Here is a 27,806-nt window from a genome sequence, read left to right as displayed (position 1 = left end):
GGTAAAGGAGGTCCAGCCGTGTACTGAGTTCATAAACCATAGAGCACTTAGACATACACTGTCAGAATAGTTTTTTTTTTCAGTAGCTGTTCACCATAATCCTCAAAACTAACAGAAATAAAATGCCTTAAAATGATCACTTTTGTTTGTGACGTATCTATATGATGTTGCTTTTTGAATAGAAAACAGAAATACATTTTATTGATATTCTGCACCTAAACTAACATGTCAGTCTAATTAAATGTGAACCATTGGTGAAAATGAGCATTTTGTTTATCTTTTTAAATCCTGCTACTGTTACGACGTTCAGTAGTCGGCAAATAGTTCTGCCACCCTCTAGTCATACATGCAGCTGAGCCGACGACGCAAGTAATGTTAAATATTATCAGCTGACTTTTTGAGGGCGGGAACGGGGAAAGCAAACATGGATCAACCTTCAGAAAACAGAGGAGAGCTTCCGTTCAACGTCTTGCTGCTTTACTTCTCAAACCGAGTCGGTCCGTGTCTATAGCTGGGTAAAACGCTCTGATCCTTGCACTTATTTACATGAAGTTAAAATGGAGAGAAGAGTTCTGGCAGTGAGGACCATGATTAAAGATCACTGTCCCAAGAAGGAAAATCTGAACCTTCCAAAGTGGACTCAGAAGATGGGACACGACAAGCCGTCGGACAACGAGACCGATGGCAGTTTTGACACCAGCGAGATGTGTGAGTATGCATCAGCAAACTGAGAAAAACAGGAAAACGAAAAGCTCTGAGAGCCAACCCTGTCTTAGAACTGTGTTTACAGTGTTTACTGTATGCTCTATAGAATTAATAGAATAAAATAGAAATACCTGTATTGTCCCACACTGGGGAAATTCAGGTATGGTAGTGGCAAAAACAAACAGAAGACACCAGAATTACACACTAGATTAAGTTATATGAATAAAACAATTTCATTTTAAGTTCTAAAGCAAATGAGAATTAACCTATCATGGGAGGAGGGGGGGGGGGGGGGGGGTTGTGCGATTATGAACTGATAATACAGCATATTTCAGGGGAAAGACGCAGACACATAACAAAAGAAATGCAATATTCAAGTTGATAAAGGAAGACGGCTGCCGATTTACACGTGAGAAAAAAAGAACTGTGCAATAAGCGTGGTTGTTCTAGTAAACACCACAGAGTAGCCAAAGTGTGTGCAAATGGACATTAGCATCTGAGAGACTGTGTAAATGAGTCGTGATCAGACCAGAACCCGTGCAACCATTAGCGTGTTGTTGAGTCTGTTGTGAGCAGCAGCTGGGAGGAAGCACCTCTGGAAATGCTCCTTTGTGCATCTGGGATGGAGCAGTCTGCAGCCTGAAATGAAAATATTCCACCTACAAGGGCAAAATGATCCCCATCCATAACATACTGAGCCTTAAATTTGGATTTAATATCTTTTTACATAAATCACAAAGCCCTTGATTGTCTCGGTCCATTTTATCTATCAGACGTCTTAGATTTTAACATATTTACAGAAGATGCAGTTCATCTTGCAGTTGGACTTTAGATGTAATCTAATTAAGGAAAACATACTGCAGGGCCTCCCTTCACCACCTCGGCCCTCATCGCTGGAAGGTTGGCTGACGGAGTTTCAGTTTTGAAAACTAAACAACTAGAAGGTTGCAGAAGCGTGAAAGCCTGTGAAAGAAAAACGGAGCCGGATCACACCATAGCGTGACGGGTTTCCTGAACCAACAGTGTGTTTTTCAGGTTTGAACAATTATGGCATCATTACTATGCATTTATCACATCTAAGTAAATATTTCATAGTGGTAGAGCAAAAAACTTTCAGCACTCTTATTAAATGAAATGTATGTTAATGTGACAGTGGGTTATAAACTTTGCCCAAAGTAGATGTGATTTTATTCTTGCATTTGTGTTTAAATATTTTATTCTTGGTCAACAATTAAGTTAAATTTCATTTTCAGGTCAAGAAAACCTTTTATTAAACATTTTTATTTCTGATTTTGTGCTCACCTTTCTGTTGGGGGATGTTTTATTTATAATTTCATGATTATGCACTTATGTTTACTTTTGTTTTATCGAGTTTGTGTATATATAAACAAATATCTGTCCAGTTGCTTCGCTTTTTTTTTTTTTTTTTTTTTTACTAGTGTTTTGTTATAAATATGGGTATCTTGGAGAAATCTTTATTCTTTTCTAAACTTATCTCTGGAAAAGAAAGTAATAGAACTACAGATAACCACCAAAAACTGACTTTGCTTTCCTCATTAAACAAAATATATAGACCTCTAAGCTAGTCCTAGCCCCTTTGGTTGGAACAACTTGTCGAACACAGCTTGTAATCATGTTTAACTTGTTTCGTCCTCATAAAGCCCGTTCAAGTTGCCAAACAGGATCTCATAGAGGATCTGGGCTTTCACTGTTCCCACAACCTCTCATTTCTTAATTCTCATCCAGACCTTGAGGGATTTACCACTACCATTATGGTCATGTTTCCTAGTTCGATTTCACTTTAACCTCTTAAGCCCAAGGGTCTATTTTCCAAAAAATGCATACTCATACTTTTATAAGGCATCTCTCAACGCAAAGGCAAGGCAAATTTATTTGTATAGCACAATTCAGTACGGAGATAATGCAAAGTGCTTTGTCTCTCAACTTGTGCAACGCCTAAACTGCTAATCTTGTTATAAGCAGACGTAAAGGTCCTGGAGGATGATGTGGATGTGAAAATATGAGTAAATTATTCTGGGCCTGATAAATAAGATTTAAATGCCCCGAAAATAAATCCCGCCTTTAATAATAAACACAATGCATGGAAACTACAACATCTTGGCTACATCTGTAGCCAGTTTGGTGTCCACACAACAAGCAAGGGAGAAGTTATACATGTTCAGATTGAATAAAATCCCCTACTGTACCAAACTGTGCCAACACAAAATAGCAACACAATTTTAATTTCATTCAGCACTCTACACACACTAAAACTATATATACAAGCTATATATACACCCTTGTACCCTCATCCAAGCTTTGTTGAGAGGTCAGCTGAAAGTTTTCAGAGTCATGCTAATGAGTTTGACTTCGATGGATTCAGTGTCTTGTTGGCTTTCATTAGCAATGCATCGTCTGGCGCTGCTATGTGTGTCGAAACCAGGCCCACAAAAACACTAACTTTGTCTTTAACTGGCTTTAATCTCACGCAATGTTTGAGCTGTCGTTAGTGGATATTAGAATGAAATAGATACTTTTGTAGAGGAGTCTCAGCTGAAGATCTGGACATAATAAGGGTGTGTCGGTCTCAGAGTTAGTCAGCTACAAGCGCATTATTGTTGCTAAGGAGCTCAAGCCCCCTTTGAAAAAGGGCTCATGGGCTTAAAAGGTGATGTTTTTACAGACAGTCTCACATTTTCCTCAGATATCCTTGTTATATAAGGCTGTAGGTCCCGGTGGATTAGGTGATGGTAATCTGACCATGTCCTCCTGCAGAAATGTATCCCAAACCAAGACACCGCCACCTTGCTGCTTCACGGTTGGTGTGAGGCTCTCTAGCTGTATGCTAGGTGGTTTACACCACATTTGTCCTGTTCTGGTGGTCAAATACTTTAGTTTTAGACTCATTTGTCCACAGAGCTTTATTCCACAAGTCCTGGTGCTTCTCCACACTCTCTCTGGCAAACCTCAGTCTGGCCTTTACGCTTTTAACAGAAAAAGAAATGTTTCAGTTTCTTATGGTTTAATTTCTGTTGCTTGACTTTTACAGTTTCACCATACTGTGAAAATCAACCTGGCCTACCCATATGCCCACGGTCGTGCATGTACTTTCTTCACAGCATTGTGTTTCCACGCATCTTAACGTTGTGGATGAGCGAACAGCCAGAACATATTGATGGATATGATTGGCACAGCCTGGGCAAAACTTTAAACCTTTGCGACATAAATGAATGGACGTTATACACTTTTTATTACCTAAAATTGTATTTATGTAAGGTTGAGTCTGAGGAACAGGGGAATTTACTACTGTGACTACTTGTCTTATGTGAAATAATGTACATTTCTGTGTGAAACCTCCCGTCGTGTTGAACAGTGCTCGACAACGAGAAGCAGTTCATGGAAGCGGCGAAGAGGAATGACGTGAAGACCATGAAGATTCTTGGAAAGAGTCTGAATGTCAACGTGAAGAATGTGGTGGGTAGACAAAAGTAGCACCTCGCAGCATTATTTTAATGGCTCCTTTGTTAGGTTACACGCGGCTCCTGTTTGTCTTCTTGATTCTGAGGGAAACAAAGTAGCATGAGGAATAGAGTCTTAACATAAACTTTCCAGAGAAAAAAAGCAATAATGTGATCCATAAACGCACAATTCTACCGCAGCACCACAGGACGGCCCTTCACTACGCGGTAGCTGGCAAAAACAAGGACGCAACTCAGTTCCTTCTGCAGCGCAGGGTCAAAGTGGATCAAAAAGACAAGGTGAGATGGTTGGAAACGTTTTCAAAGAGAACGACGGCTCAGGTTACAACATTCAAGCATGATTGTGCGCTCTGGTTGTGGCAGTATGGCATGGCGGCCATTCATCTAGCAGCCTGGTTTGGCAGTTTGGAGATGCTGAAGCTACTGGTGCAGGCTGGGGCTGAGCAGAAGGTCGAAAATGAGGTAAATAATTATGATGAGATTCCCAGGCTTAACTCAGAATACACACATACAGCTGTTTTTTGAAGAATTATCTATTTAAATACAGTGGATAGCAGTGAAAAAAGAAATAAATATGTTAAATGTTTGTTTTTTTCTTCCTCAGGAAGGACTGAACATCATGCACTGCGCTGCCATCAACAACCACACCGAAATCATTGAGTATATTGTTAATGACATGCAGATGAAAGAATTAGACAAGGATGATCAGGTACATGTTTGCAGTATTATCAGAAAACTTCTTTATGAAGCGCAGCCCATTTGTACGATGGATTTCAAACAGGTTTAAGTCCCTGTTAAAATAAAAGCTTTTTGAGAAGGAAAAAAATAAATAGAACAATAAATCTTTATACGTATCTATTTAAACTTTAATGTTACATTTACCCTGCACTTTTCAAATAAAGAAAACTGATTAAAAAAGCTGCAATAGCCTGGTTGACTAGGTGGTTCACACCACTAAAACAACACTTTGTTGAAGAACATTTAATCCAGTTCCAACATTCAGTCTTGTTTACTTTAGATCTGCTCTACGTTGGTGAATCTGATGAGCCGGAAAAATGAAGTTCAGCTGTCCTAGTAGAATATCCTCAGCATTTGCGTTGTTTACCTAAGTTGTAAAACTGCAACACAGACACTAAACGTCACAAACGGCGGTGTCATGATCTCAGGTTGTTATCCCTAAGACAGAACTGAGGTTTTAGTCAAGGTTAATTACATTCTGACAGTTGTACTTGGTTTTGACTTAAAATGTACAACTAAAGATTGCTATCAAAGAGCACTGAAGCTTGAAACCGAGTCAGAAATTGTTTAGTCAAGGTATTCATGCAAGGCAGAGCAAATTTATGCAGCCAGGTCATCGCAGCCTTTTTATTTTTTACTTTCCTCCCTTAGTAAATTTTCCTTGTTGCTATATAGAACATGAGAAATTGAACTTGGAAATGTTTTGAAACTATTTATGCCTTTTGATTTAATTGATTGATTTTGTCACAAAAACAAAAGATGTATGGCTGTATTCTTTGTATTGCAGTCAGGACATCGTCCATTTGCACTGGCAGCAGAACATGGGAGCGTAGAAATGCTAAAAACACTGATGGAGCCGTACGACATGGCCACAATGAAGCCAAACAAGGTCAGTGTCTCTGCTTCCTGCAGGATGTGTGTGCATCTTGTTCCTCGTATAGATGAGGCTGCTTATGCCCACGACTGTCTGCATGCATATTTCTTGTGTCGCGCCTGCGAGGAAGCTCAAAGTCAAACCCTCTTTGATGCGAGCCGTTTCCCTCCCTCCCTTCTGGCAGAGAGGGGACACGCCCCTGCACTTAGCTGCCAGGAACGGCCACTTGGACGCCGTCCAACTGCTGCTGCAGAGCTTTAATACTCGGGATGAAGTCAACACGGTGGGTAATCAGCGTAAAAGTCCTCTCTTTCATGGTTTGTGTGGATAATCCGGTGCTACACGGTGGTCCTACTTGGGATTAATTAAGATCTAGTGGACATTTTTCTGTTGAAGCAACGAGACATTCTGTAATCCAGCATGTAGGTAAAATCACGTCCCCAAGGCCACCCTTCTTAGTAAATAATGGCATAATAACCTGTCCAAGTAACTTCAATGTAGGAAATGTCAATTTCATAATCATTCTTATGATCAAGAAACCTTAAAAGACTAGTTGTTGAATCTGAACTGCTGTGTTAAAGGTTGGTGAGACAGCTCTGTACCAGGCTGCAGAGAACAGTCAGGAAGAATGTGTTCTGGCCCTCCTGGAGGCTGGCTGTGACCCCAACATCCTCACAGAGGTACACGGACAGATGTGAACAATGAGCTCCATCCGGCTCACACTGTTTGTTTTTTAAAACAATGGACCTGTTCAATGCTTTTTGGGACATTGAGGCTCTGCAGCTAAACTCCTGTTCTCCGCAGACCAAATGCAGCGCTCTCCACCCGGTCTCTGAACGAGGAGACGTGTCTCTTGTCCAGCTGCTTTTGGAGCACCACGCCCACACGGATGTTCAGAACCAGGTGAGAAAATAGGAACCAGCTGGGAACGGTACCGTTTTCCCCCTTCCTCGCTCTCACACATCAGCATTTTTGCATCTTACCTGGCAACATTAATTAATGTGTTTGCTCTCAGCAGCTGGAGGCGCCTCTCCACCTGGCAGTGAAGAACAGTCACATCCCCGTCATCCATTGTCTCGTGGTGGCGGGCTGCAACGTCAACATAGCTAACACGGTATGTTCAAACTCCCAACAACAATAACACAGGGGTTATATGCCCAAATTACAAACTTTCTAACACCAATATAAGTTTTCTATGGCCAATTTTAAAGGAAAAATAATAAAAAAAACAGGAAGGGAAAGAAAGAATGGATAAATTAAAAAGAGAGTAGGAAGGAACAAAGGGAGGAAGTGAAAAGCACAGGGTTAACTAAGGAAGGAAGAAAGGAATAAAGAGGAGAAAAGAAAGAATATGGAGGGATAAATGAAGGAAAGAAGGAAAGAGTGGGATAAGGAAGTAGAAAAAGGCAGATGGAAGGACAAGGAGAGAAAGATGCAAGAAAAAGCGTGGAAAGTAATAAGGATGGAAAAGAGCAAGAAGGAATAGAGGAAATGAAAGAAGGAAAGAAAGAACAGAAAAAGGGAAGGAACAAAGATGGGAAGAAAAACGAGAAGAAATATGAAATCGGGCAGTTGGTTTGAATGAAGGAACTGAATGGCTAAAAGAATAAAAAGGAAGAAACGTGAATGGACGGAAAGCAGTAATACAGGTTGTTAATACATCATTTAACTGAACCGGCAGAGAAAATATCTTTTTTTATACTTCTTTCTGTATTTATTCACACCCTGAAAATATCTTATCCAGTGCGTGAACCGTGATGCCAGGCCAGCAGGTAGCGTGACGAATAATCCTGGACATTGTGTCCCGACAGAGACTCCAGACCGCTCTGCATCTTTCGGCGGAGCTCGGCAGGACCGAAGTGGTGGAAATGCTTCTTAAAGCCGGCGTGGATCTCGCCCTCCGGGACCGAGTAAGAACGCACGTGTGCTAGGCTAACCCACCCTAAAGGCCGGCCTACAGACGACGCATCATTGCCGTAACACCAGCAAATCCACATTTTATTCAAAAGGATTGCTATTGTAGTCTAATTTACCGTATCGATCTCATGTGGCGTGCCGGACCTGGAGCAGCAGGGTAAAACCGCTCTGGGCGTGGCGGCCAGAGCGAATGAGGTGATGGTGGTGGACATGATCATCAAAGCAGAAAGATACTACAGCTGGAGAAAGGTGAGCAAGAAACGTTGCTGTACATGCAACACGTTTGACAATCTCAGTACAACGTAGCATGTTAGCCGACCCGCTTGCAGTATTTATATGAGCCGTATCCCCCCCTCCTCAGGGCCTGAAATTCATCAGGAATGATTTATTTGGCACCAACACATCCTCCATTAGCTGAATCCCCTTTAATAACATTAGCAGGATCCCATGTACAAAAAAAAAAAAAAACAAGAACGTTTGACAGCCAATTTACCAGAAATGTAATTAAAGATATGCATGATTCCCTGACATTATTGATTGCAAAAATGCTTAACTCTGACATTCATATTGCTAATCGTGCGTTTTGGGGCTTAGCCAATAATCTCTTCCCGTAGCGTTGTTTTCTCAGGGGGCCGGTAGCCTTTATCACTCCCCTGACGTGATTTAATTGCCCTTTCAGGCCAACCCCGAGCTTAATGAAAGTGTTCACAGTGAGCATCCGCTGACGTTTAAGCTGGACCACCGGACTGAAACCAAGCAACTCCGTTCGACTGCCTGGCGCCTGGCGTACGAGCTCCTGAAGCCGCGAGACTGGAAGAGACTGGCGGAGAGCTGGGCTTTCACCAAGGAGCAGGTGTCTGCTGTAGAGGATCAATGGACAGGTGACACACACACACAAAAAAACACACACACACACACAGGACAAGCTTTAAAAATGGAAACAGTCTTCATGTAATTACCGCTCGTTACATTCTATAACAGGGTTCCTCGGCACTTTTCACATCGTGATCCCATAGTGTCTTCAGACTCAGTCGTTTTTAGCAGAAATAGACATAAATCAGAAATAACTCATGTTTATACAGAGGTTAGGCTTTAAATAAAAAGCAGCAGAAAACTCAAAATGTAAGGACCGAGTGGGCGGACGGATGATAGGGACACACAAATGGATGAATGGATGGGTAGAGAGGCGAACTGATGGCTGGATGACGGACAAACGGGTGAGGAGGAAGACGGACGGAGGATTATCAGAACTGAAGAAGCCTTTAGGATGAGGTGAAACGTCTTCAGGAAACAAGAGAAGAAATCCAGTTGGTTTAAGATTAAGGAATGACTGGAAGAAACAAAAAAAAAGATGGCCCCCAAATGGATGGGTCAGATGTCAGGGCGACCGCACCGCAGTGGGAACAGTCGGTTTGCTATCCGAACGTTATTTTTTCCATTCCCGAATAAGACCTAAATCCCAGACGGCACAGGAAGTCTGCTGTCGTAATGCTAGGGCTGGACGATATAGAAAATAAATGCATATCGATGAAACAGAAATCATATTGATGGATGCAAGTTTTAAAAAAAGAACATGTGCTCTCTGAACTCTTTGAAGGGGGTGGAGCTTAGTTCCTGGGTCTGCGTTTGTGATTGGTTGGGAGGATATGATGACTGTAATATTGACCTTCATGGCTACAATGCAAAAGGAATGAAAACTGTTATTCCATTGAACTTTGTTGTATCATCGATATACGTTTGTGGATCGATATATATTGTTATTGAATCATCGTCCAGCCCTACGTAATTAGCCTCGTGAGACCATCCTGATCTCGCGAGCTTTCAAGGTTTCAGTCGCAGATCAGTCTGGCTACTTTCCGTTAAAGAAAATTTGGAGCCGTTCACCAAACGAACGTCCAATCAGCGTTGGCTTTGAGGCGGGTTGAGGTGTGACGCAACGGGAAGCGCGACAGTTCAGTCTAAAGAACATGGCGGCTTCAGCCGATGAAACTAGCGTTAGCGTGGCTATCGAGCAAGTTTTATCGGAATTACAGAGTATTTATTTGCTGAGCTAACGAGCCTTTACCTGCAGCAGCAAGAGTAGCTTGGCTTGTGGTTGTGTTTTCGTCGTCGCGACGACGAAAACATGTTGACGAGTACGTCATATGCTTCGTTGATCTGATTGGTTTATTTGGCCCGCCTATCACCAACATAGGCCAATCAGCTAACCAGTATTTTCGCCCCTTCCCAAAATTACTTCAACGGAAGGTTTCCAGATGGATATGCGAAGCAAATCTATCTGGCGGCGTCAGGTTACTACGTAATACCTTCTTATTAAAAAATGCTTCTGGCCAAATTGACCGGCGTTCCTGGTCCCCTGCAGGTCAGCAGAGCTACAAAGAGCACGGCCACAGGATGCTGCTGATCTGGCTCCACGGCGAGGAGCTCGCTCAGAGGTGTCCCTCTAAACAGCTCTACCAGGAGCTGGTCCGCATCGGGAACAGGAAGGCTGCAGGTAACCTTCCTCCTCTTTTTCACAGAAACCGACATACTGACGATTAAAGAGACCATGCTTGGTGCCGGTGGATAGCGTTGGATCACGTATCGTTCCATCTTACAGATAAGATTCGGCTGGAGGCGGAGGACACCGGCAAGAGTTGCAGCGTTGCATGATCCGAGACGCTTATGAACTTTATTTCTCCCGTCATCAACCATGGACTTCTGTGAGAGGTTTTAAACTATTTATTTAGAAAACAGCAATGTGCTGATCGATAAAATATGGCTTTCCTTTAAGAAAGTAAGCAACCAGTGCTGCTAGATTGTTTCTAACTACAACAACATTCACCTTCAGCGGAGCATAATTGAAAGCCAACATTTGATATGAGGTAAATGTCCATTTAGAGCTCTGAATTATGTAAATAAAAATAACAGATGCACTACTTTCCTGAGAAAATAGCTGTTGAGCTTTTTACATAAAATCAAAGCCAACTAAAACAAAACACCAGGTTAGAGGTAAATCTGTTGCAGGATGCTTCACATGAATGTTCAAAACTACGGCTGTTTGCATAGAATAAATTAGACGCTGCATGTGTGATCAGTCCACTACTTTGATGGAGTGGACGTTGCAGGAGCTGCTGTGACCTCGGGAGGCCCCCCTGCCTGCAGTGGAGGCGTGGCTCTGCTGCGAGGGTCGAGGAAACTTTGCAGCCATCGCCTGTCCGACAGTCAGCTGAAAGAACAAAAGCAGAACTTTTACAGCTTCACGGAGCTGAGAGGTAAGCGCCGCCAGCGAAGCCCTCCACCACCTCCCGTACCTGTGTGACAGGATGATGGCGCTCCACCACCACAGAGCTCATCGGCGGAGCCACTCCCATCACCTGGAGGCCGCCGCCGTGGGGGACCTTCCCGACGTCGGCCCGCGCCGTGATGCGAGCCGTCACCGTCTTTGAGGGTTTTTGTTGACCTGCCGTCACAAACCGACCACCAGACTGAAACGACATGAAGGCACAGCTGCATTAAAGAGACAAACGGGGGGAAAGGAATAACTTTTTCATGAATTTAACAAAGAGACAGCTAGTACATGTTGGCAAGGAAAAAAAAATATTTTTGGTTTCATTTAATCAGATATTCTCAAGGTTTTCCGTACATCTTTAATGTAAAAAGGACTGAATATCCCATTTAAAGACTTTAGTCCTTTACAGCCATTCTAAAATATAAAATATTAATTGTGCACCACACTGTCCAGGCCTTAAATATGGTACCGGGAATAAAAACAGAGACTCAATGGAAGCAAATGAAGAAAAGAAAGGGAGGAAAAGGACGCAAGAGACACTAAAGAATGGAAAAACAGGTAAAGCATGGAACAGGAAAAGAGTGGGACAAAAAAATGGCAAGATGAGGGAGGGAGGGAAGGTATGTCATAAAAAGAAATTGAAGGAGGAAAGGCATAAGGAAGAAAAACAAATGCAAGTGAAGAAGGAAAGAAATTAAATCTGGACACAAATAATTTTCAATCCACTTATTTCCTTTGTCAATACTTATCCAGACCTGGAAAACACAGAGACTAAATTCCCCACAGTGAGATGCCTGACCCAGTAATTCCAGATCCTCCGCTCCGTTCCAGACCGCCTCTGAGTCTGTGAAAAGCGAAGCCTACTACAGCGCCGGTGACTCCGTCTATCCATCACCATCATCATCATCATCATCATCATCATCACAAGCAGAATGCAAATCTATTAGGAGAGGATTACCATGCTTCAAATTAAATGTTGAAAAGACAAACCTGCTTCCTTATTTAGTGCAAAAAGAGTGGTTTGAATCTGATATTTAAATAAAACACTTCATTTTATTCTGACTATAATTTTTTATTTTATTTAAATTGTGGCCAACGATCTCTAATTACACTATTTAACTTTGAAAAGCCGGAGGTTGTCGACGTTCTTTTTCATGTTTGATACAATAGCAGTTGTCCGGAAAATATGAGTTGTTCCTTGATTTGACGGTGGACGACGGAGAGCGGGTCCGCCGATCGTGACGTCACGCTGATAACGTGGAACCGTTCTCATTAATTAACATAAAGTAGCTACGCCGTCGGTCGGACGTGAACGGAGGAAGCATGGAGGGTGTGGAATCAGGCGGTGAATCGTTGCTGCTGTGCAGGTCTACTGTAGGAAAACCTCGGGTCCTGCTGACCAGGACCAGTGGGTCGTGTGTTCAGCACTAACCTGTTTGTGGGAGCTTGCAATGCCCCCGAGTGGGAGAGAGCTGTGCACCACTGTAGTGGAAGGAAGCATCTCTTCCTGGGATGTGGGGCCCCTGGGGCCAACCTGCTGGGGAAAAAAAGGAATAAACAAAAAAACTGGAGATGAAAAGATGCACCAGAGGAGAAAGTAGCTGCCTTCAGATCCTGACATTCTATATCCTCCTCGCTGCCATTTATGAGGGGCTGTAAAGAAAAAATTAAGTGCTGTAAACAGAGTAAACATAAAATGAGATGTTCTGTATTTATTGTGTGTGAATACGGCGCACGCGTAAATATTCACACCCTTTCAAGTCTTCTCACGTCAACTTCAGAGCATTTCATTGGACAAATCTGAGCTGGAACACAGTTATGGAAGAAAAAGGAAAATCATACATGGAGTCGTGTCCATCAAGTAGTTCTACAATTAAAAATCTTAGAAAGCCTGCCATGGTGGGTCGGTACTGTGTAGAACTACCATGAACAGTAATCACACCTGCAACTCTGCTGGGTTACGTCTCTCCAGCTTTCTACACCAAGAAACTGACATTTTTAAGAATCAAGAATCTTTATTGTCACCAGAGGGACATTTTTTTTAGATGTGATTTTGTTTTTTGATGTGAATGCCCAGGAACTTTATGCTGTCCACACGCTCAACCACCTCCCCCTGTATGCAGAGAGGAGCATGTTCTGTCCTCCTGGACCTCCTGTAGTCTATTATCACCTCCTTGGTCTTTACTGATGTTCAGGATCAGGATGTTACTGGAGCACCACTGTGTCAGATTGTAGACCTCCAGGGTCTGATCATTGTTGGAAATGAGACCCACCACAGTGGCGTCTTCCACAAACGGCACAACCATTTTTGTGGGGTGGACAGCAGAGCAGTCATGGGTGAAGAGAGCAGGGCTGAGGACACAGCCCTGCGGCGTTCCTGTGTTGTGGATCAGATGTATGTATCACTATCCTCACCACCTGAGTCCTGATGGTGAGGAACTTTGCTGATCCAGGAGCAGAGCGGTGTGGATAATCCCTGGCTGTGGAGCTTCAGAGCCAGCATGTCAGACAGCACAGTGCTAAAGGCTGAGCTGAAGTCCACAAAAAGCATCCTAACATAGGTGTAGGGATGCTGCAGATGAGTCAGAGCTGAGTGCAGCGCTAAGAGACAGCATCCTCTGTGGAGCGATTCTCCCTGTAGGCTGTCCAGGCCAGCAGGGATGCCATCTCTGACGTATTTCAGGAGGATCCTTTCGAAGAGCTACATGATGATGGGGTCAGAGCAACAGGACGGCAGTCACTGACGCAGGAGATGGCTGGTTGTTTGGGAACAGGCATCCATCACCTGCCTCAGTGACTACCGTCCTGTTGCTCTGACCCCATCATCATTATTTTCCTTCTTCTTCGCAAAATAGCTTAAGCTCAGTCAGACTGGGAAAAAGTAGAGTCTGTGAATATCAATTCAAGACTTAATGCAGTTCTTAATTAGATTTAGGTCTGGACTTTGACTAGGCCATTCCTACACATGAATATCTATAAATCAATTTGATCTAAGCTATTCTACTGTAGCTCCATCTGTAAGTGATATATATGTGTTGTTCTCCTGCTAGAAGGTGAACCTCCCCTCCAGCATCCAGTGTCCTACAGGCTTTCTTCCAGGACCGCCCTGTATTTCGCAACACTTGCACTCATCAAAACTCTGCAAAGCTCCCATGTCCCTGCTAGACCAAACAGACCCACAGCATGATGCCGCCACATCTGTGTATCATTTTGGTCATGGTAAATTTACAGAGTACGTTTTTTTTTCCTGCCACATAGCTTTCTATCACGTCGGCCAAAAAGTTCAGTTTTTCTCTTACCTTTTCTGCTTTGTGTTTGTAAAAGTTTGCAAAAACCTTCAATGGTTTTTCCCTCCACTTCACAATTATGCACCATATTGCTTTAAACTATAGTGTTAAACACATAGAAAAGGTTCTGAAGGGCAAACACCGGCTGATCCACTAGGAACATTGAAAAGAAAACAGAAGCCAACTGATAAATATGAAGAGAAACCCATAAAGGCCTAAACAAAATAGGTGTACCAAAAATCATATCAGGCAATAATCGGTCTCTCACCCTATCGTCGGCTTCCCTTTGCGAAGGATCAGAACGGTCAAAGTGGAGCGGACTAAACCTTTTGAAGGAGGAGGGAAGCGGTTGAAGGTGAGCCAGCGTAGCCGATCCGCGCTCCTCCTGGGGAGGCAGAAAATCTACAGGAAAAACAAAAGAACATTATCAACGGCTCCCTGTGGCATCAATAAAATAAAATCTGTTGTGTGGACAAATTAAAAAGGTGGATATTCATTATTATTTACCGGAGTTACAATTTCTAAAACATGTGCTTTGCAAAAGGTGAATTATTTAAGGCCTATGTAGTTGGCCAAAGTGGCACATTATTGACTAAGACTACGAAGAATCAGAACAGAGCTTTAAATTAACAGCCTGCTCTGACAGTAAGATAATGGATTGCTAAACTCATTAAAGCTGAGATCAGATGGATGAGCAGCGGAACGTGCTAGAACGGGCTGATAGTATTGACGTCCACCTCCAGCAGCCTTGAGTTTCAGTGGAACGTGTGCTTAATCTGGTAAATCCTGCTCGGTTTTGTCCCAGCATGGCGTCAGGATTGGAAGTGGTGAAGCACCGGATTCCACCGGATCAAACCAGATTTTGGACCGAGTCAGTGAGGTTAGTCCATGGTATTCTGGACAGTTTACACCCTCCAGTTGTTTGTCAAGAGGTAATGAGCTTCCTCTGATCCATCTGTCAGAGTCACATCTAGGTTGTCTCCTTCTGCAAATCACCATTAAGTAAGACCCAAACCCATCCACTAATAAATCACAGCCTTATTTCATCTGATAGATGAGTTCAGGAAGAGTGGAGATGCCCCGGCCCCTTCGGCCAATCATATGGGCAAAGGAAACAACACTGCAAAAAGGGAACTAAAAGTTCCTGAAATTAGTGTATTGGGCCTTGATTTGAGCAGGTAAACAAAACTATCTGTGAATGGAATATAATTTTTGCACTTAAAATAGGAACAGCTCATCACCATCATCTTATTTCAAGGGAAGTATATCTTATTATCTTATTTTAGGGGTCAAAATCCTCATTCCATTGGCAGATAATCTTGTTTAACTGCTCAAATCAAGGACCAGTGCACTCATTTCAAGAACATTTTACTTACTTTTAGTTCCCTTTTTTGCAGTGAATGCAACAAGGCCCGTTAGAGCAGATGCAAAACTTCACATTTACGGCCACATTTATTTAAAGATGTGCAAACGAACATAAAAACGTAGTCTTACAGTTTATTTGGAGTTGAGAAGTGCTTGATTAATAAATAAATGTTTTCAACGAAATCAGTGGTTGCATAATTGTTGGTGCCGCTAATAATAAAAAACAAATGACAATGAAGACTTTTGTTTTTAATTGCACTATACCGTTTTAGGTTTATCTGAGTGTTTAGTAAGGTCTAATAAAATAAATGCCAACTGGTTGTTCTGGAGTATCTCCAGAAAAAAAAAGACCTCTCTGCCCGGCAATCACAAACGCAAACATGAGGCGTTTGCTAAACCAGTTGAGACTTTTGGTGAGACGAGAGTGAGATTGAACCGTACTCGATTGAACATCCTACGTGGGGAAAAAGTCCCGTATGTCCACAGTTAGGTATGGTGGAGGATCTGTGATGCTGTGAGCCCATTTCTCGTTAGGGAGCATGACATCACCAACGCTTTGAAATACCAGGACCTTTGAAATAAACTGGATGATTCTGCCAGTAAAGTGAAATTTGCTCTTGACGGGTTTTTTCAGCAAAATAGTGATCCATAAAAAACAAAAACAAAAAAGGGGTTCTCATCAACCACCAAATAAATATTCTTCCATTGCCACCTCAGCACCATAACCTAAACCCAGTAGAAAACCTGTGCGATGAGCTGATGAGAAGACAGTAAAAGGGAAGACCATGCCAAAGTCCACAAAAACAAATTCTTACCTTTTTGATCTTCTTCACCCCCCATCAACTAAATAAATGTTCCTAAATTAGAGCTTAGATTTTTCTCAATTATTCCATCTGTAGTTATGCTGCTGTAATAAAAGATGAATTCCCCGCTAGCCACCCCTAGCAGGTACTTTCTATGCGTCTAACGGTCGGCTCGTTTTTAGGTGTCGCTCGCTTCAGAAGGTCAGTGTGACCGCTATAAATGTGTCGGGGCGATGTTGCTACAAACCGTGCGGTTGGGGAACTTGTAGCTGCTCTGGTCGTCCTTCTGTGGAGTGGAACATGCTGAGAGCCTCCATGTTGAGAGCACAGACGCCCCTCATGAAGGCTTTCTTCATGGACTCCTCGTAGCGCTCTCGCTCTACGTGTAGTCTCCGAATCTCTGCCTGAGCCTTCTCTAAAGCCTCGCAGTGCTGAGGAGACCAGCAGGTGATTAGTTAACGAGAATACTGAGAATATTACCTGTAGTTAACGTCCCACTTTCAGCCATGGGGCATGGCAGGACAGAGCTGTTCACACTAATTTACTACATTTCCTACAGTATCATTTCTCTGTCATTTAGGCCAGCGGTTCTCAAATCCTCATCCCCCCCCCCCATCCCAACAAAATGGGCCAAGATTTTTACTTTTATCATTTTCCGCTTTTATGCGTTAAAGCTGTCGTTCTGAAGATTACCAAGAATTCCTATTAAATTTTCTAACATATAGGGGTTCATTTATAACATAACAATGGTTTCTAACAACTATAATATTTCAACATCACCACACTTTTTAACTCTATAATAGTTAAATCAATATAAAAGGTTTTTAACCTAACTGGTACCTGTAGTCAGCTTTTAAGTAGTTATTTAATAATATTAGGCCAGTAATATCAATGTATTGATCAATGTGTGCTTCTGTGCTTTTTTGTTTCTCTTGTTGTGTCTCTGTTCTGTCTTCTGTAACCCCAGTCGGTCGAGGCAGATGACCGTTCATACTGAGCCCGGTTCTGCCGGAGGTTTTTCCTTCCCGTTAATGGGTGGTTTTTCTTCCCACTGTCGCTTCATGCTTGCTCAGTATGAGGGATTGCAGCAAAGCCATGTACAATGCAGATGACTCTTCCTGTGGCTCTACGCTTCCCCAGGAGTGAATGCTGCTTGTCGGGACTTTGATGCTATCAACTGGTTTCCTTATATAGGACATTTTTGACCAATCTGTATAATCTGACCCAATCTGTATAATATGATTGAACTTGACTTTGTAAAGTGCCTTGAGATGACATGTTTCATGATTTGGCGCTATATAAATAAAATTGAATTGAATTGAAATTGAATTAATATTAAAGATAAACTTTAGTTACATTAAATTTATTTTTTATTTTTTTCTAGGAGCTTATTAAGAGTATTTATCATATTACTGACCGCAGGTACAGACCAAACAGCATGGAGTGCTGTTTTCAAACTTAAAAGGCCTGTATTTTCTGGAGGAAAAAAAAGAGGGCAAGGCTTTTCTTGCACCCCCTGCAGTACTTTCCCATTATTTAAGAAGCACTGATTTAACTCAACTTTACACAGCTCAGACGAAAAAAAACAAAAACAACACATCTAAAAAATGTAGCGTAGGTTTTTTCTTCACACCGATGCTGAAATGGGGCACACACACATAAATACATACAAAAAAATGGACTCTATAAATCTTAAAGGAGCAAAGAGCAATTTCCAGAATTTTTGTAGATGTCTGCTCCCTCTTTTTTTTCAGAGGCGTAATTTCATCTGAGGTACGAAAGCTATAAGCTATAAGTAGGCTGTGTTATCTCGCTATGGCGTCAATTGCAGCAGAGACCCAACAAAGTAGCCAGGTGAAGGAGAGCGCGCAGCGTGTCACACCCACTCGCTCGCCCGGGGAACTCGGGCCGAATCTCTCTCTCATGAACTGACTAATCCAGCCAATAGAGGCAACTGAGGTAAATAGAGGAAAACTTTTAATATTTAACTTCAAAACTTGCACTATGCACATTTAAGATCTATTTAAAAAAGATTTTGAAATAAAAAATAGTTTGCTTTATATGGCTTAATTCTGTAAAAAAACAACAACAAAAAAAATGATCCAAAGGGGCATATATCCTGTTTCTTAATGCCTTTCTTTTCACATTAAAATCATCCAGTTGTGGTCTATATGAAGTGGAACTGCAATGCTTTGGTCTGAACATTTAATTACCGCCACGTTTCCCCTTTTTTAACTCCGTTCTGAGGTCCGTCTGAGAGCAACTTGTTTTGGTGCCGTCTCTTTAAATCTAAAAGAGGCACTTTACTGGCGTTCCACTCCACCCCGTTCCACCATTTTTGTGGCATCCTGGGGGACGGTGTAATGAATTGTGTGGGGTGATACACCCAACAACTGAACATTTCCACTAATCCACTTGTAGATTTGGTATCCTTCATCTTGAACTACAAAAATCGCAGCGAAAAAAACAACAACAAAAAAAGAAAATGGCAGATTAGCGCAACCGGTAAGTCAAAAGTTCATGACCTTATTTAGCAACTCTAAAGCAAATACTGTGATGCAATTGTTCAAAAAACGTAGTAGAGAACAGAGAAAACTGAAAAGGCATGAGCCAAACAGAATCTAAAGATGCCTACGCCGTACATGGAGGGACTGAATTCATATTCTCTGCACTCCCAGAGACTCCAAGTACACAATCAAACGTATTGAAGGGCTAAAATATTGAATATTGCATGACATGTCCCCTTTAACATCTACCATACATTCAGCCGTGCAGGCCGAAAATTCTTTGGTCTTTTATTTACCTCTGCCAGCTTGGCCTCATATTCTGTGGACAGGCGGGAGCAGACCTCCTCAGCCCTGGAGCGGCACGCTCGCTCCACCTTGACCTTCCAGTGTTTCTGGACCAGACTGCGCCAGGCCAGCCACACCTTCTTCTTCAGCTGCAAATGGTGGTGCTGCCGAGCCACGTGAGCAGCATGAGCCTGAACAGGGAAGTAAAATATTCACAAGTGAATAATTGCAGGCTTAATTTCAGCCCTAAATAAAATCTAGTTGGACCCGCTGCCTTCTGAAGTCATCCCAGTAGTAAATGCAGACGTCCTGTTTCAATCTCAGCACATATTCTGCTGTTCTGTGAAAGCCTCAGAGGTGTCTTAGACACCATTAGTGAACAGACAGCGTCATTAGGACCAAGGAGCACCACATCAATCTAAGGATGAAGCTGTGCAGCAGGTAATGGCAGAGTTAGGCAATGAAAGAATGACCGAAGCTCTGAACATCTCACATCTAAAAATTGTGAGTATTGGACTAACTGCAAACCCACCAAGGCATGTCTGTCCACTTAAACTGACAGGCCAGGCATTAATCAAAGAAACAGCCCAGAAGTCTATTGTAGGCCCGGAGAGCTGCAGAGATGCTCAGTCAAAGGATGGAGGAAGATACTCTAGAAGAGTTGCAGCTGAAGTTGTGGAAAACGCTGACTAAATGAAGCCATACCATACATAGGAGGTCGATTACAAAGATATTTATAGTATTTCTTTTTTGGAGAAAATGACCGCCATTTAACATTTTTCCTTCTTCAAAATTGTGCGTTTTGACTCATCACAAGCAATCTCAACTAAAACATGGAAGTTTAAGTTTTAACGTGGCCCAACCTGGAAAAAACTGAATGCTTTTGCAAAGCAACTGTATGCAGCCTCGTTAGAAACCATCCTTTAATATTTGGAGCTTTATTGTCACTTTGTGTTGCTGGAAAGAAACCCTTTAATAATAGAAGGATGTGTGGAGGAGATTTTTTTTAACAACAGGCTCAGATGAGGAGGAAGACCCCTCTGACTCTAACAGCAGAGAGGTTTCAAACTTGTGAGAATCTCAGATATCTTCACCTCTTCTTTGGCCTCAGCGTGCTGCAGTCTCCAGTGCGTGAAGGTCCTCATCTTTTCCAGCTTCTCTTTCTGTCTGTCCAACACCTGACTCAGATTCTTGATCACCTGCAGGAGGATACGCCATCACAGTAAGCACGCCAGTCTCAATAGCCCCCCCGTATGTCCCTCATCCCACTCATTAGCAAAGGATGCAAGCGTTAAAGACACTGTGTTAGTAAGAACAGACGCTCTTTCACCCGTTTACTAAAACATAACCAGCAGGTTTGTTAATGTTCGCTGTGGTAACTGGACATTTATGATCGTGGTAACTCGGTCATGTTGGTGAAACAAATAAATGAAAAGAACGGAAGAGAAACGGAAAGAAAAAAAAAGAAGAAGAGGAACGCTTCAGTTTTCATCAGGCGCTCAGTGTAACAAGCTCCCTTCCACGTCTGGGGAGGAGGTGTCCGCCTCAGAGAGTCATCCCCGGTGCAGTAAATTGCATCATTATTGGAGCGGAGTGTGTTTTGTTGTTTCAGGTCACAACCCATTCCTCACGCGCCGTCACCTAAAGGAAGCCGATCAATACACCGACCTGGTCTTTCCTGTGGTTGGACGTCTCGTAGGTGTGCAGCAGCTCCTTCAGGCTGTGGAGCTCTGACTTCAGGCCAGACGCCTGGGCCGCGTGCCGTTCCCTCTCCTTCGTCATCTCCAGCCTGTGCCGCTCCAGGAACGCATACTTCCACTTCTGGAGCTCGGTCAGCACATTGGACTGAAAAGAGGACACAGGGGCATGTTTTCAGCTTCATGTACAGGGCAGCGGCTCGCTGAATCTCCTTCTAGAGGACTGTACTAAATTCCCCTTTACCCTAAATCAATACCGAGGCTTTTGCTCGACACCAGGACTGGCTTCGCTGATAAATGCGTCTAACGTGATCTCACCCAAACAAGGTTCAGAGGTTTCATCTGCCGACGTAAGCGTGCCGTGTTTACACGAAAGGAAAATAACCGTTTTTACTACCGAGCCTCTCCAGGAACCCATTTAATGAATCTCAAGATCAGAAAGAGTCCAGAAATTCCCTCCTACAGGCTGCGGGTTCTCTCTCCCTTTTATCAGCCCTGATTAGCAGCTGATTGGTTGTCACAGGCTCTCTGTGAGTGAGCTGTACAACAGGCAAGGGAAAGGGCAGCATGAACTCACCCAGCTCATCTGAAACAGCTCCCCCCAGCAGACACGTGTACGGGTAAAATATCACCACTTTGGAGAAGAAAGGAGCTGTCATCCTTCTAAGAAAGTATCATTAAGGCCTTCATAAGCTCAGGATTGTTAAAATGGTCTTTCTCACTTACACCTTTGGTCACCCTTCTAATAAAGCTTTAAAATTGTCTAAATATCTACTAAATACATTAACACTGTTAATGTGAGTTCTTGAAATGCTATGACTAGGTCCCCTTTAAAATTATTAAATAGAAAATAAGCATTAATTACATGATTTAAGCATTTATATTAGAAACAGTGGTGACCACGTGTGAAAGAGAAACCAGATTCTGTTAAACCAGGTTTTATTAATACTTTCAATAGATAGAGCTCGATGATCACAAACTTGATATTCTATCCTGCCTTTAAGCAAAAGCTCAACTAGCATTAGTAAGAGTAAACAACAGTCTCCACGTGTTTTCCCTAAAGACTGAAGATCCTGAGTTTTCAGAAATGCATTCAACATTTCCAAGTCCAGAATGTTCTTAGAAAGACGAAGAAATGTCAAGAACACAGACCTGAGCGATATTGCTCTACTCTTGTTATCTGGTGAAATCTCACTCTATAAGTAGCAACCCAGATAACCAGCCAGCAGAAAAAAACAAACAGCTGGCTTTGAGATGACTTCCCTACATCTCTGGCCTTCATCTTCAAACACATCAGCGATACAGAAAGTGGCTGATCTCCCAAATTAAAACACTTGGCCACCAAAAAGTTTTCCTTCCTTTTGCATTCTAGACTATCATGTTGGTCAATACTACAGTCATTGCATCCTACCAACCAATCACAAACACACGGAACGCTCCGCCCCCAAGCTCCGCCCCCAAGCTCCGCCCCCTTCAAAGAGTTCAGAGAGCATACGTTGTTGTTTTTTTTTTAACTTGCAGTTTGGAAAAAAGTTGGTTGAATAAAGGGTGGAGGTTGAATTCAGTGTTTGTTCATTATCTAAAAATAAGTCATTACACAACAGCATAAAATGGCCAGTGCTGCATTTAAAATACATGTTTTGAATTTTTTGATAATTATCGATCAATATGATTTCTAATTTATCAATATGCTTTTTTTCTATATTGTCCAGCTGTAGTTGTGACACATAGAAATAGTGTAAATTTTTATTTTTTTTTAAGTTTTCGACTGTCTAGTCAAGGGTCAGGACCTTATGCTGAAAATGAGCCGATTCTGATTCCTCGCTGCATCACAAAACACAACCCTTCAGTGTCACAATTTCAGTTTTTCCCCTCACATCCAGGTCTGTATCGATAATAATTATCACTTGGACTAAAGTAATTACAAATGAGCCACGTTTAACCTCCGTTTAGCCACCCGACATAATATTTCAGTTCATGCAAACAGAATTGAGTGATGGATTGTGGGAAGAGACTCCTAACCTTCAGGTTGAGGCTCCACGTGTCAAGAATATTCTCCATTTTGCTAATATTCTCTTCAGAAATAAACATCTCCGTGACAGAAGACTCAGAGAAAGCCGGGCTGTTTGACCTCGACCTCTTGGATGCTGTCTGCGGATTCTCTGACGGAGCATCGGAGAGCAAAGAGGCCCCGCTTGACGACTGCCCCGCTGTCTTCTCAGCTGGGGGCAGAAATCCAAGACGTGAAGAAAATTCAGATGCAACTCTTCATCACAGATAATTGTGGTTTTCGTGTTTATTATTATTTTTTTCCCCCATTTTACCTAGAGGAGCTTTTGAGTGTGTGGACGGCTCCACGTTCACAGGGGAGGCCTGGGACGATCTTACACTTCTGCTGGAGAGCCTCCCGTCTTCCGTTTCAGGATCTGGAGACGAGTGCAAAACAGATCTAAATTTATTGTTCATTAAAAAGTAAAAAAAAAAAAAAAAAACCTATTAAAATGATCGATCTAATGATGAGGGCTGTATTCTAAAAACAGAAGATCGTTAAAGATCAGGAAATGTGACGCCGTGGACGCTAAAAAGGATGAGCACGGCTCTCTCAGTCCAAGAATGCACTTATGTCGATATCTTAATTAAATTCTGCAGCAGGGAGAAGAGAGAGCCTGCACTCTAAAGATCAGAGTGGGCAGAGCTCCAGGAGATCAGCAGCCATCAGCCTCTGTGCTCGCTGCAGTGCCGTGCAAGGCTCGGTGACAGCTAAAGCACTAAATGAGAGCTGGATCTGGGGAGGGGCACCGGCGGACTGCTTAAGACGGTCTATCATAGAGGAGAGACTTACAAAAGGAACGTGAAACACAAGCCGGAGAGAGAGGGGAAGAACACGAGCCGTTTCCTACATGCGCAAATGGGAAACCCGATTTGGAAAGCTGATCGTTTGATAGGGGGGGGGGCATGTTGGGAGTGGCTAACGTTTAGTTTCTGTCAGGAAAAACTGAGGGAAACTTAAAGAAAGATGGTTGTATGCGAAAGGTTTCCACATACAGAGCTTACCTGGTAGATGCTGCACCTTTGGTTCATCTTTTCTCTGGGAACCCGGACCCTTCCACTGAGTGCTGGCAAGCGTCTCAAATTTGGGTGTGACAACAGCATAGCGGAGGAGTTCCTCATACTCATCCTGTTGGTTAAAACAGAGACAAACACACACACGAGATATATGCTGGTACTAAAACTTTCTTGTTCATAAAGTAGACTTGGCAAAAAAAAAAAAAAAAACAGCTGCTTGCTCATGGGGGATCAGCAAAAAGTATGTGTTCATCTAAAAGTTGAAAGAAAAACTAACATTCTTTACATAGTTTATATCAAATTCATAACAGAAACGTTTCAAGTAAATTTTTGAGGGACTCTACCTTAGTTTTTTACAGCTGACACGCATGCTTTGCGATGTGATCATTATATGCTAATGGCTACAGGGATGATGGACTGTAAAGCCCTATTTTAAATTTTAAATAATAGCGTTTCATTTGACAGAAATAAACAAAATTTGCCCCTGGGAGCCATAAGGAATGGGTTCAAAATATTTGTAGTTCTCTCAGCATCCAATTACATATTTGCTAAATGTTCGGCAGAGTTACTTGCTAAATATGTTCAGTAAATGGCGTAAAAAACATCCCCATGTGCGGAAGATACAATACTTCATGTGGTCCAAAAGACAAACGTCTAAATCAGGCATGATCTGAATAGAAACTTGTACTGTCTGTCCTATAAACTCTGCTGTGAAGATGCACTACGTGATGGTGCTGTGTCCTTCCAAATGTGCTCATATTGGCAAAACGCTACAACAAAAGGTTTCTTTTGATCAACCTGAAGCTCAGAAGACACAGAGCTGCCCCGGTCGGAGTCTTTGGGGAGAACGGGACTGGTTGGTTCCTCCTCATCTGATGACATCTAGGTAAAATGAACAAACAATAATGGCGATTACACTTATTTAATAAAACATCACGAGCTAGTATCTGGTGAAAATCCATCAGAAGTGCTGTTTTGTCAAAACCTCCTGGGACAGATGCTTCCTACCTAGAATCATAAAGGTCTGTCCAATGACAAAGCAAAGGTCCAGCACACACCAACGTATACAGTCAAAGGAAAGCACCCGTTTTATTTTATTATATATATATATATATATATATATATATATATTTTTTTTTTTTACCAGATTCTTTTTTGTCTTTAACTAAAATCTCAAGCGTGCAAAACAAACTATCATTATTGTCTTCACCATCAAAGAGGAAGCCATGGTAGAAGAGCTGTGTCCAAAAAAAACTAAGTGCACCCGTGATTTCAAACCTCCGTCAACCATGTTCAGCAGTAAGAACCTGGGGAACAGTCTTTATATGACTTAATAAGTCTCTCAGATCCCAGTGGAGGAATTTTGGCCAAGATTCAGTTTCAGCCAAAGTTTTAGCTGTGATAAAATTAGCTCATATTTGGCACTATTTTACCTTAAAATTCATCAGACTTAATGACTGACTCAACATGTAAAACATGCCTGAATCTTAATTTTATTAGATCTATTTTTCTAGTCAATTGGTTGCAAACTATGCTCTGTTTTAATGTCATTTTCCACAAATAATAACACCACATAAAATAAAATGTAACCATCTTCTTCTTCTTTTTTTGCAAATGTTTAATTTTCTTTAATTTTAAAACCTAAAAATACAAATAAGATGTGTGTTTCTTTTCCAAAGATGACGATTTTTTTTCTTTCTTTTTGTAGCTGTTTAGCTTGAATAAGTCATCTTATGTTGCGTGACATTTGCGGCTCTAAACGAGTTTTATTTCCCTGGACTGAGGATAAAAATGTCTCTTTGGGTTGTAAATGTTGCATATTGACAGGAAGCAAGATCTCTGCTGACGTCACATGGCCAGCTTCCTGCTGGTCACACTGACTCCTACGTCTGAGGGGGTACTTCATTTACCATTTCTTTTAAACTTTAATTGGGGAAAAGCTGCTGTGTTTTTTTTAATAATCTCCCAAAAAGGTCAGATAACTAACAGATGATTAAAAAAACCCGGCACAAAGCTAACTGGGGGAAACTGAACTAACTTTAAACATAAAAATCACAAATGATTTAACACACACAAAGAAGAACAACATACAGTTAACTTGTACTTTATATGCGGTTCAAGTCATGCCAGCTGAAATATTTACTGCAAGACCCAGAAGCCAAAACAAAAGACATCCGAGTCGTTAGATTTAAAGCAGATTTCAAAACAATTAGCTAAAGAAGAACGTGTGGCTATCGTTAAATCCGCCTAAGTCAAAGCTTCTGCCAAAACCCAAGCAAACACGGGCTAACAAGCCTAGCTAATAACGCTACAACCGGAAATCCCTGCTTGTTTTATTGAAAATTCAAGTTAAAACCCTCTACCGTGTTCTCATGTGAGCCGACAGTTGGAAAGTGCTTGCTCTGCCGTTTCAAATAGACCGACTCCCAAACAACGGCATCCCTGATTGGCTGATATGTCTGCAGCTCCTGCAAGCCCCCTTCTGGTTCGCTCAACCATTTCCAGGGCAACCATAAGCGGAACAACGCCGGCTTCTGCTGCGTAAAAGGAAAAATGTTCAGTAACCCTATCCTGTTTGCTAGAAAGTAGCTCCAGTGATTAGCTTTTTGTTAGCTGCCAGTATGAGGATTGTATGGAAGCAGAAGGATTCAGGTATTAACATGGTCATGATGGTTAAAAAATGGTAAGGGCTTGTCTTCATGAAAGTCAAACGGAAACCAAGTCAAACCCTTCATTTACAGTGTGCATAAATTTGACAAATAAAGATGATTCTGAGTCTGACCTTAGTGTATCGTACCCAGTCAGGTACGCCATGTTGCAAAAATTCCCCTTGAAATTTTTCATAGACCAAAACAATATTACCTAGTTTAATTAAATTCAAAAATACTTTACTAATCCCAAAGGGAAATTAAATGCTTTTGTAACTCATGTTATGGGGTTTCTTTGTGGAGATGTTGTAGATACTGATGGCTGCAGGCAGGAAGGATCTCCTGTAGCGGTCTGTCTTACAGTAGATCTTGAGAAGCTTCAGACTGAAGACACTGTTGTTGTGTAACAGTCTGAAGAAGAGGATCCTTGGGGTTGTCCATAATGTTCTTCATTTTATCAAGAATCCTTCTTTGCAAAGTAATCTCCAGAGGTTCTGGAAGAGTCCCCAGGACTCTCCACAACTCTCCACAACAGACTCATAAAAGATCTGCTGCAAACCCTGAAGGATCTGAGCTTCCTCAAGAACTACAGTCTGCTCTGTCCCTAATAGGAAACAACATTACACATTTCCTTTTGTTCTCTCACTCTCTCTGTCTTTTTTCTTTTTTTTTTACAGATAAAATCGGACAAGTTTGACATGCACAGGTGTTCAGCCCTCGTTTCTCAACAGAGTCGCAGCCGCAAATCTTTTGGGGTACACTGGCCTTGCATATCTAGAGGTTATGGAGAGGAATTGCATTCAACACCCATAACTAAATAAAACCCAGTGTAATCAGTTGGCTTTAGAAGTCGCTTTATGAGTAAATACAGTCCACTGGCGTGTCATTCAATCTCTGTATAAACCCAGCTGTACTGTCAAGAAGAACATTAGGGGACATACAGCATCCCGAGGACCAAGGAACCAAACAGAAAGGTCAGGCAGAGTGTTCTGGAGAAGCCTAAAAGGATGGTTATCAATATTGCAACCTTTGAATATTTCACACAATGTTCATTTAAAAACAGACAGAAAGTGGCACAACTGCAACCCTTCCACTTTTTGGCTGTGTCACAGGCCCGATACAGAGAGCATTAATCAGCCATGGGGCCCTGGATAAGTCTGAAGG

The 27,806-nt window shown here is 42.1% G+C and overlaps 2 protein-coding genes across 5 annotated transcripts; one reads left to right on the top strand and one right to left on the bottom strand.

The window, feature by feature from the left end:
* Positions 1–443: 443 nt before the first annotated feature.
* On the top strand, positions 444–10,633 carry ankdd1b (ankyrin repeat and death domain containing 1B). 3 transcript variants are annotated; one of them, XM_012861365.3, is made up of 15 exons: positions 444–708; positions 4,079–4,179; positions 4,365–4,463; positions 4,548–4,646; positions 4,789–4,893; positions 5,710–5,811; positions 5,981–6,079; positions 6,378–6,476; positions 6,601–6,699; positions 6,812–6,910; positions 7,608–7,706; positions 7,867–7,962; positions 8,393–8,594; positions 10,076–10,207; positions 10,313–10,633. In XM_012861365.3, exons 1-15 carry the CDS (start codon positions 558–560, stop codon positions 10,363–10,365), a joined length of 1,635 nt encoding a protein of 544 aa, XP_012716819.2. In that variant the 5' UTR covers positions 444–557; the 3' UTR covers positions 10,366–10,633. The 3 variants fall into 3 exon arrangements, with proteins under 3 accessions (XP_012716819.2, XP_035999496.1, XP_035999495.1); XM_036143603.1 differs by having other exon boundaries at positions 4,365–4,646; positions 6,815–6,910; XM_036143602.1 differs by having other exon boundaries at positions 4,365–4,646.
* On the bottom strand, positions 10,420–26,448 carry poc5 (POC5 centriolar protein homolog (Chlamydomonas)). 2 transcript variants are annotated; one of them, XM_012861364.3, is made up of 13 exons: positions 26,358–26,448; positions 24,793–24,876; positions 23,983–24,106; positions 23,253–23,354; positions 22,951–23,150; positions 20,900–21,076; positions 20,326–20,430; positions 19,243–19,422; positions 16,687–16,870; positions 14,540–14,673; positions 12,417–12,521; positions 11,007–11,180; positions 10,420–10,921 (listed from the first exon to the last, which is right to left on the bottom strand). In XM_012861364.3, the coding sequence occupies exons 2-13, from the start codon at positions 24,874–24,876 to the stop codon at positions 10,787–10,789; spliced, it is 1,704 nt and encodes a 567-aa protein (XP_012716818.2). In that variant the 5' UTR covers positions 26,358–26,448; the 3' UTR covers positions 10,420–10,786. The 2 variants fall into 2 exon arrangements, with proteins under 2 accessions (XP_012716818.2, XP_021171496.2); XM_021315821.2 differs by lacking the exon at positions 26,358–26,448 and having other exon boundaries at positions 10,787–10,921; positions 12,417–12,518.
* Positions 26,449–27,806: the final 1,358 nt, after the last annotated feature.

Source organism: Fundulus heteroclitus, chromosome 12 (genome assembly GCF_011125445.2).
Source record: "Fundulus heteroclitus isolate FHET01 chromosome 12, MU-UCD_Fhet_4.1, whole genome shotgun sequence".
Taxonomy (NCBI): domain Eukaryota; kingdom Metazoa; phylum Chordata; class Actinopteri; order Cyprinodontiformes; family Fundulidae; genus Fundulus; species Fundulus heteroclitus.
The sequence above is the reverse complement of the archived record's forward strand: the minus strand, read 5'-3'. Positions and strand labels throughout refer to the sequence as shown.

What these genes read in the sequence shown, in the direction of transcription:
- ankdd1b (XM_036143602.1), top strand. Translation starts at nt 558, where the DNA reads ATGGAGAGAAGAGTTCTGGCAGTGAGGACCATGATTAAAGATCACTGT. An exon ending in TTTTGACACCAGCGAGATGT is followed by an intron (nt 709 to 4,078) that starts GTGAGTATGCAT and finishes CGTGTTGAACAG; the next exon opens with TGCTCGACAACGAGAAGCAG. An exon ending in AGCAGAAGGTCGAAAATGAG is followed by an intron (nt 4,647 to 4,788) that starts GTAAATAATTAT and finishes TTTCTTCCTCAG; the next exon opens with GAAGGACTGAACATCATGCA.
- poc5 (XM_012861364.3), bottom strand. Translation starts at nt 24,876, where the DNA reads ATGTCATCAGATGAGGAGGAACCAACCAGTCCCGTTCTCCCCAAAGAC. An exon ending in CTGTGTCTTCTGAGCTTCAG is followed by an intron (nt 24,107 to 24,792) that starts GTTGATCAAAAG and finishes TTTAACCAACAG; the next exon opens with GATGAGTATGAGGAACTCCT. An exon ending in CGTGGAGCCTCAACCTGAAG is followed by an intron (nt 21,077 to 22,950) that starts GTTAGGAGTCTC and finishes TCCTCTTTTCAG; the next exon opens with TCCAATGTGCTGACCGAGCT.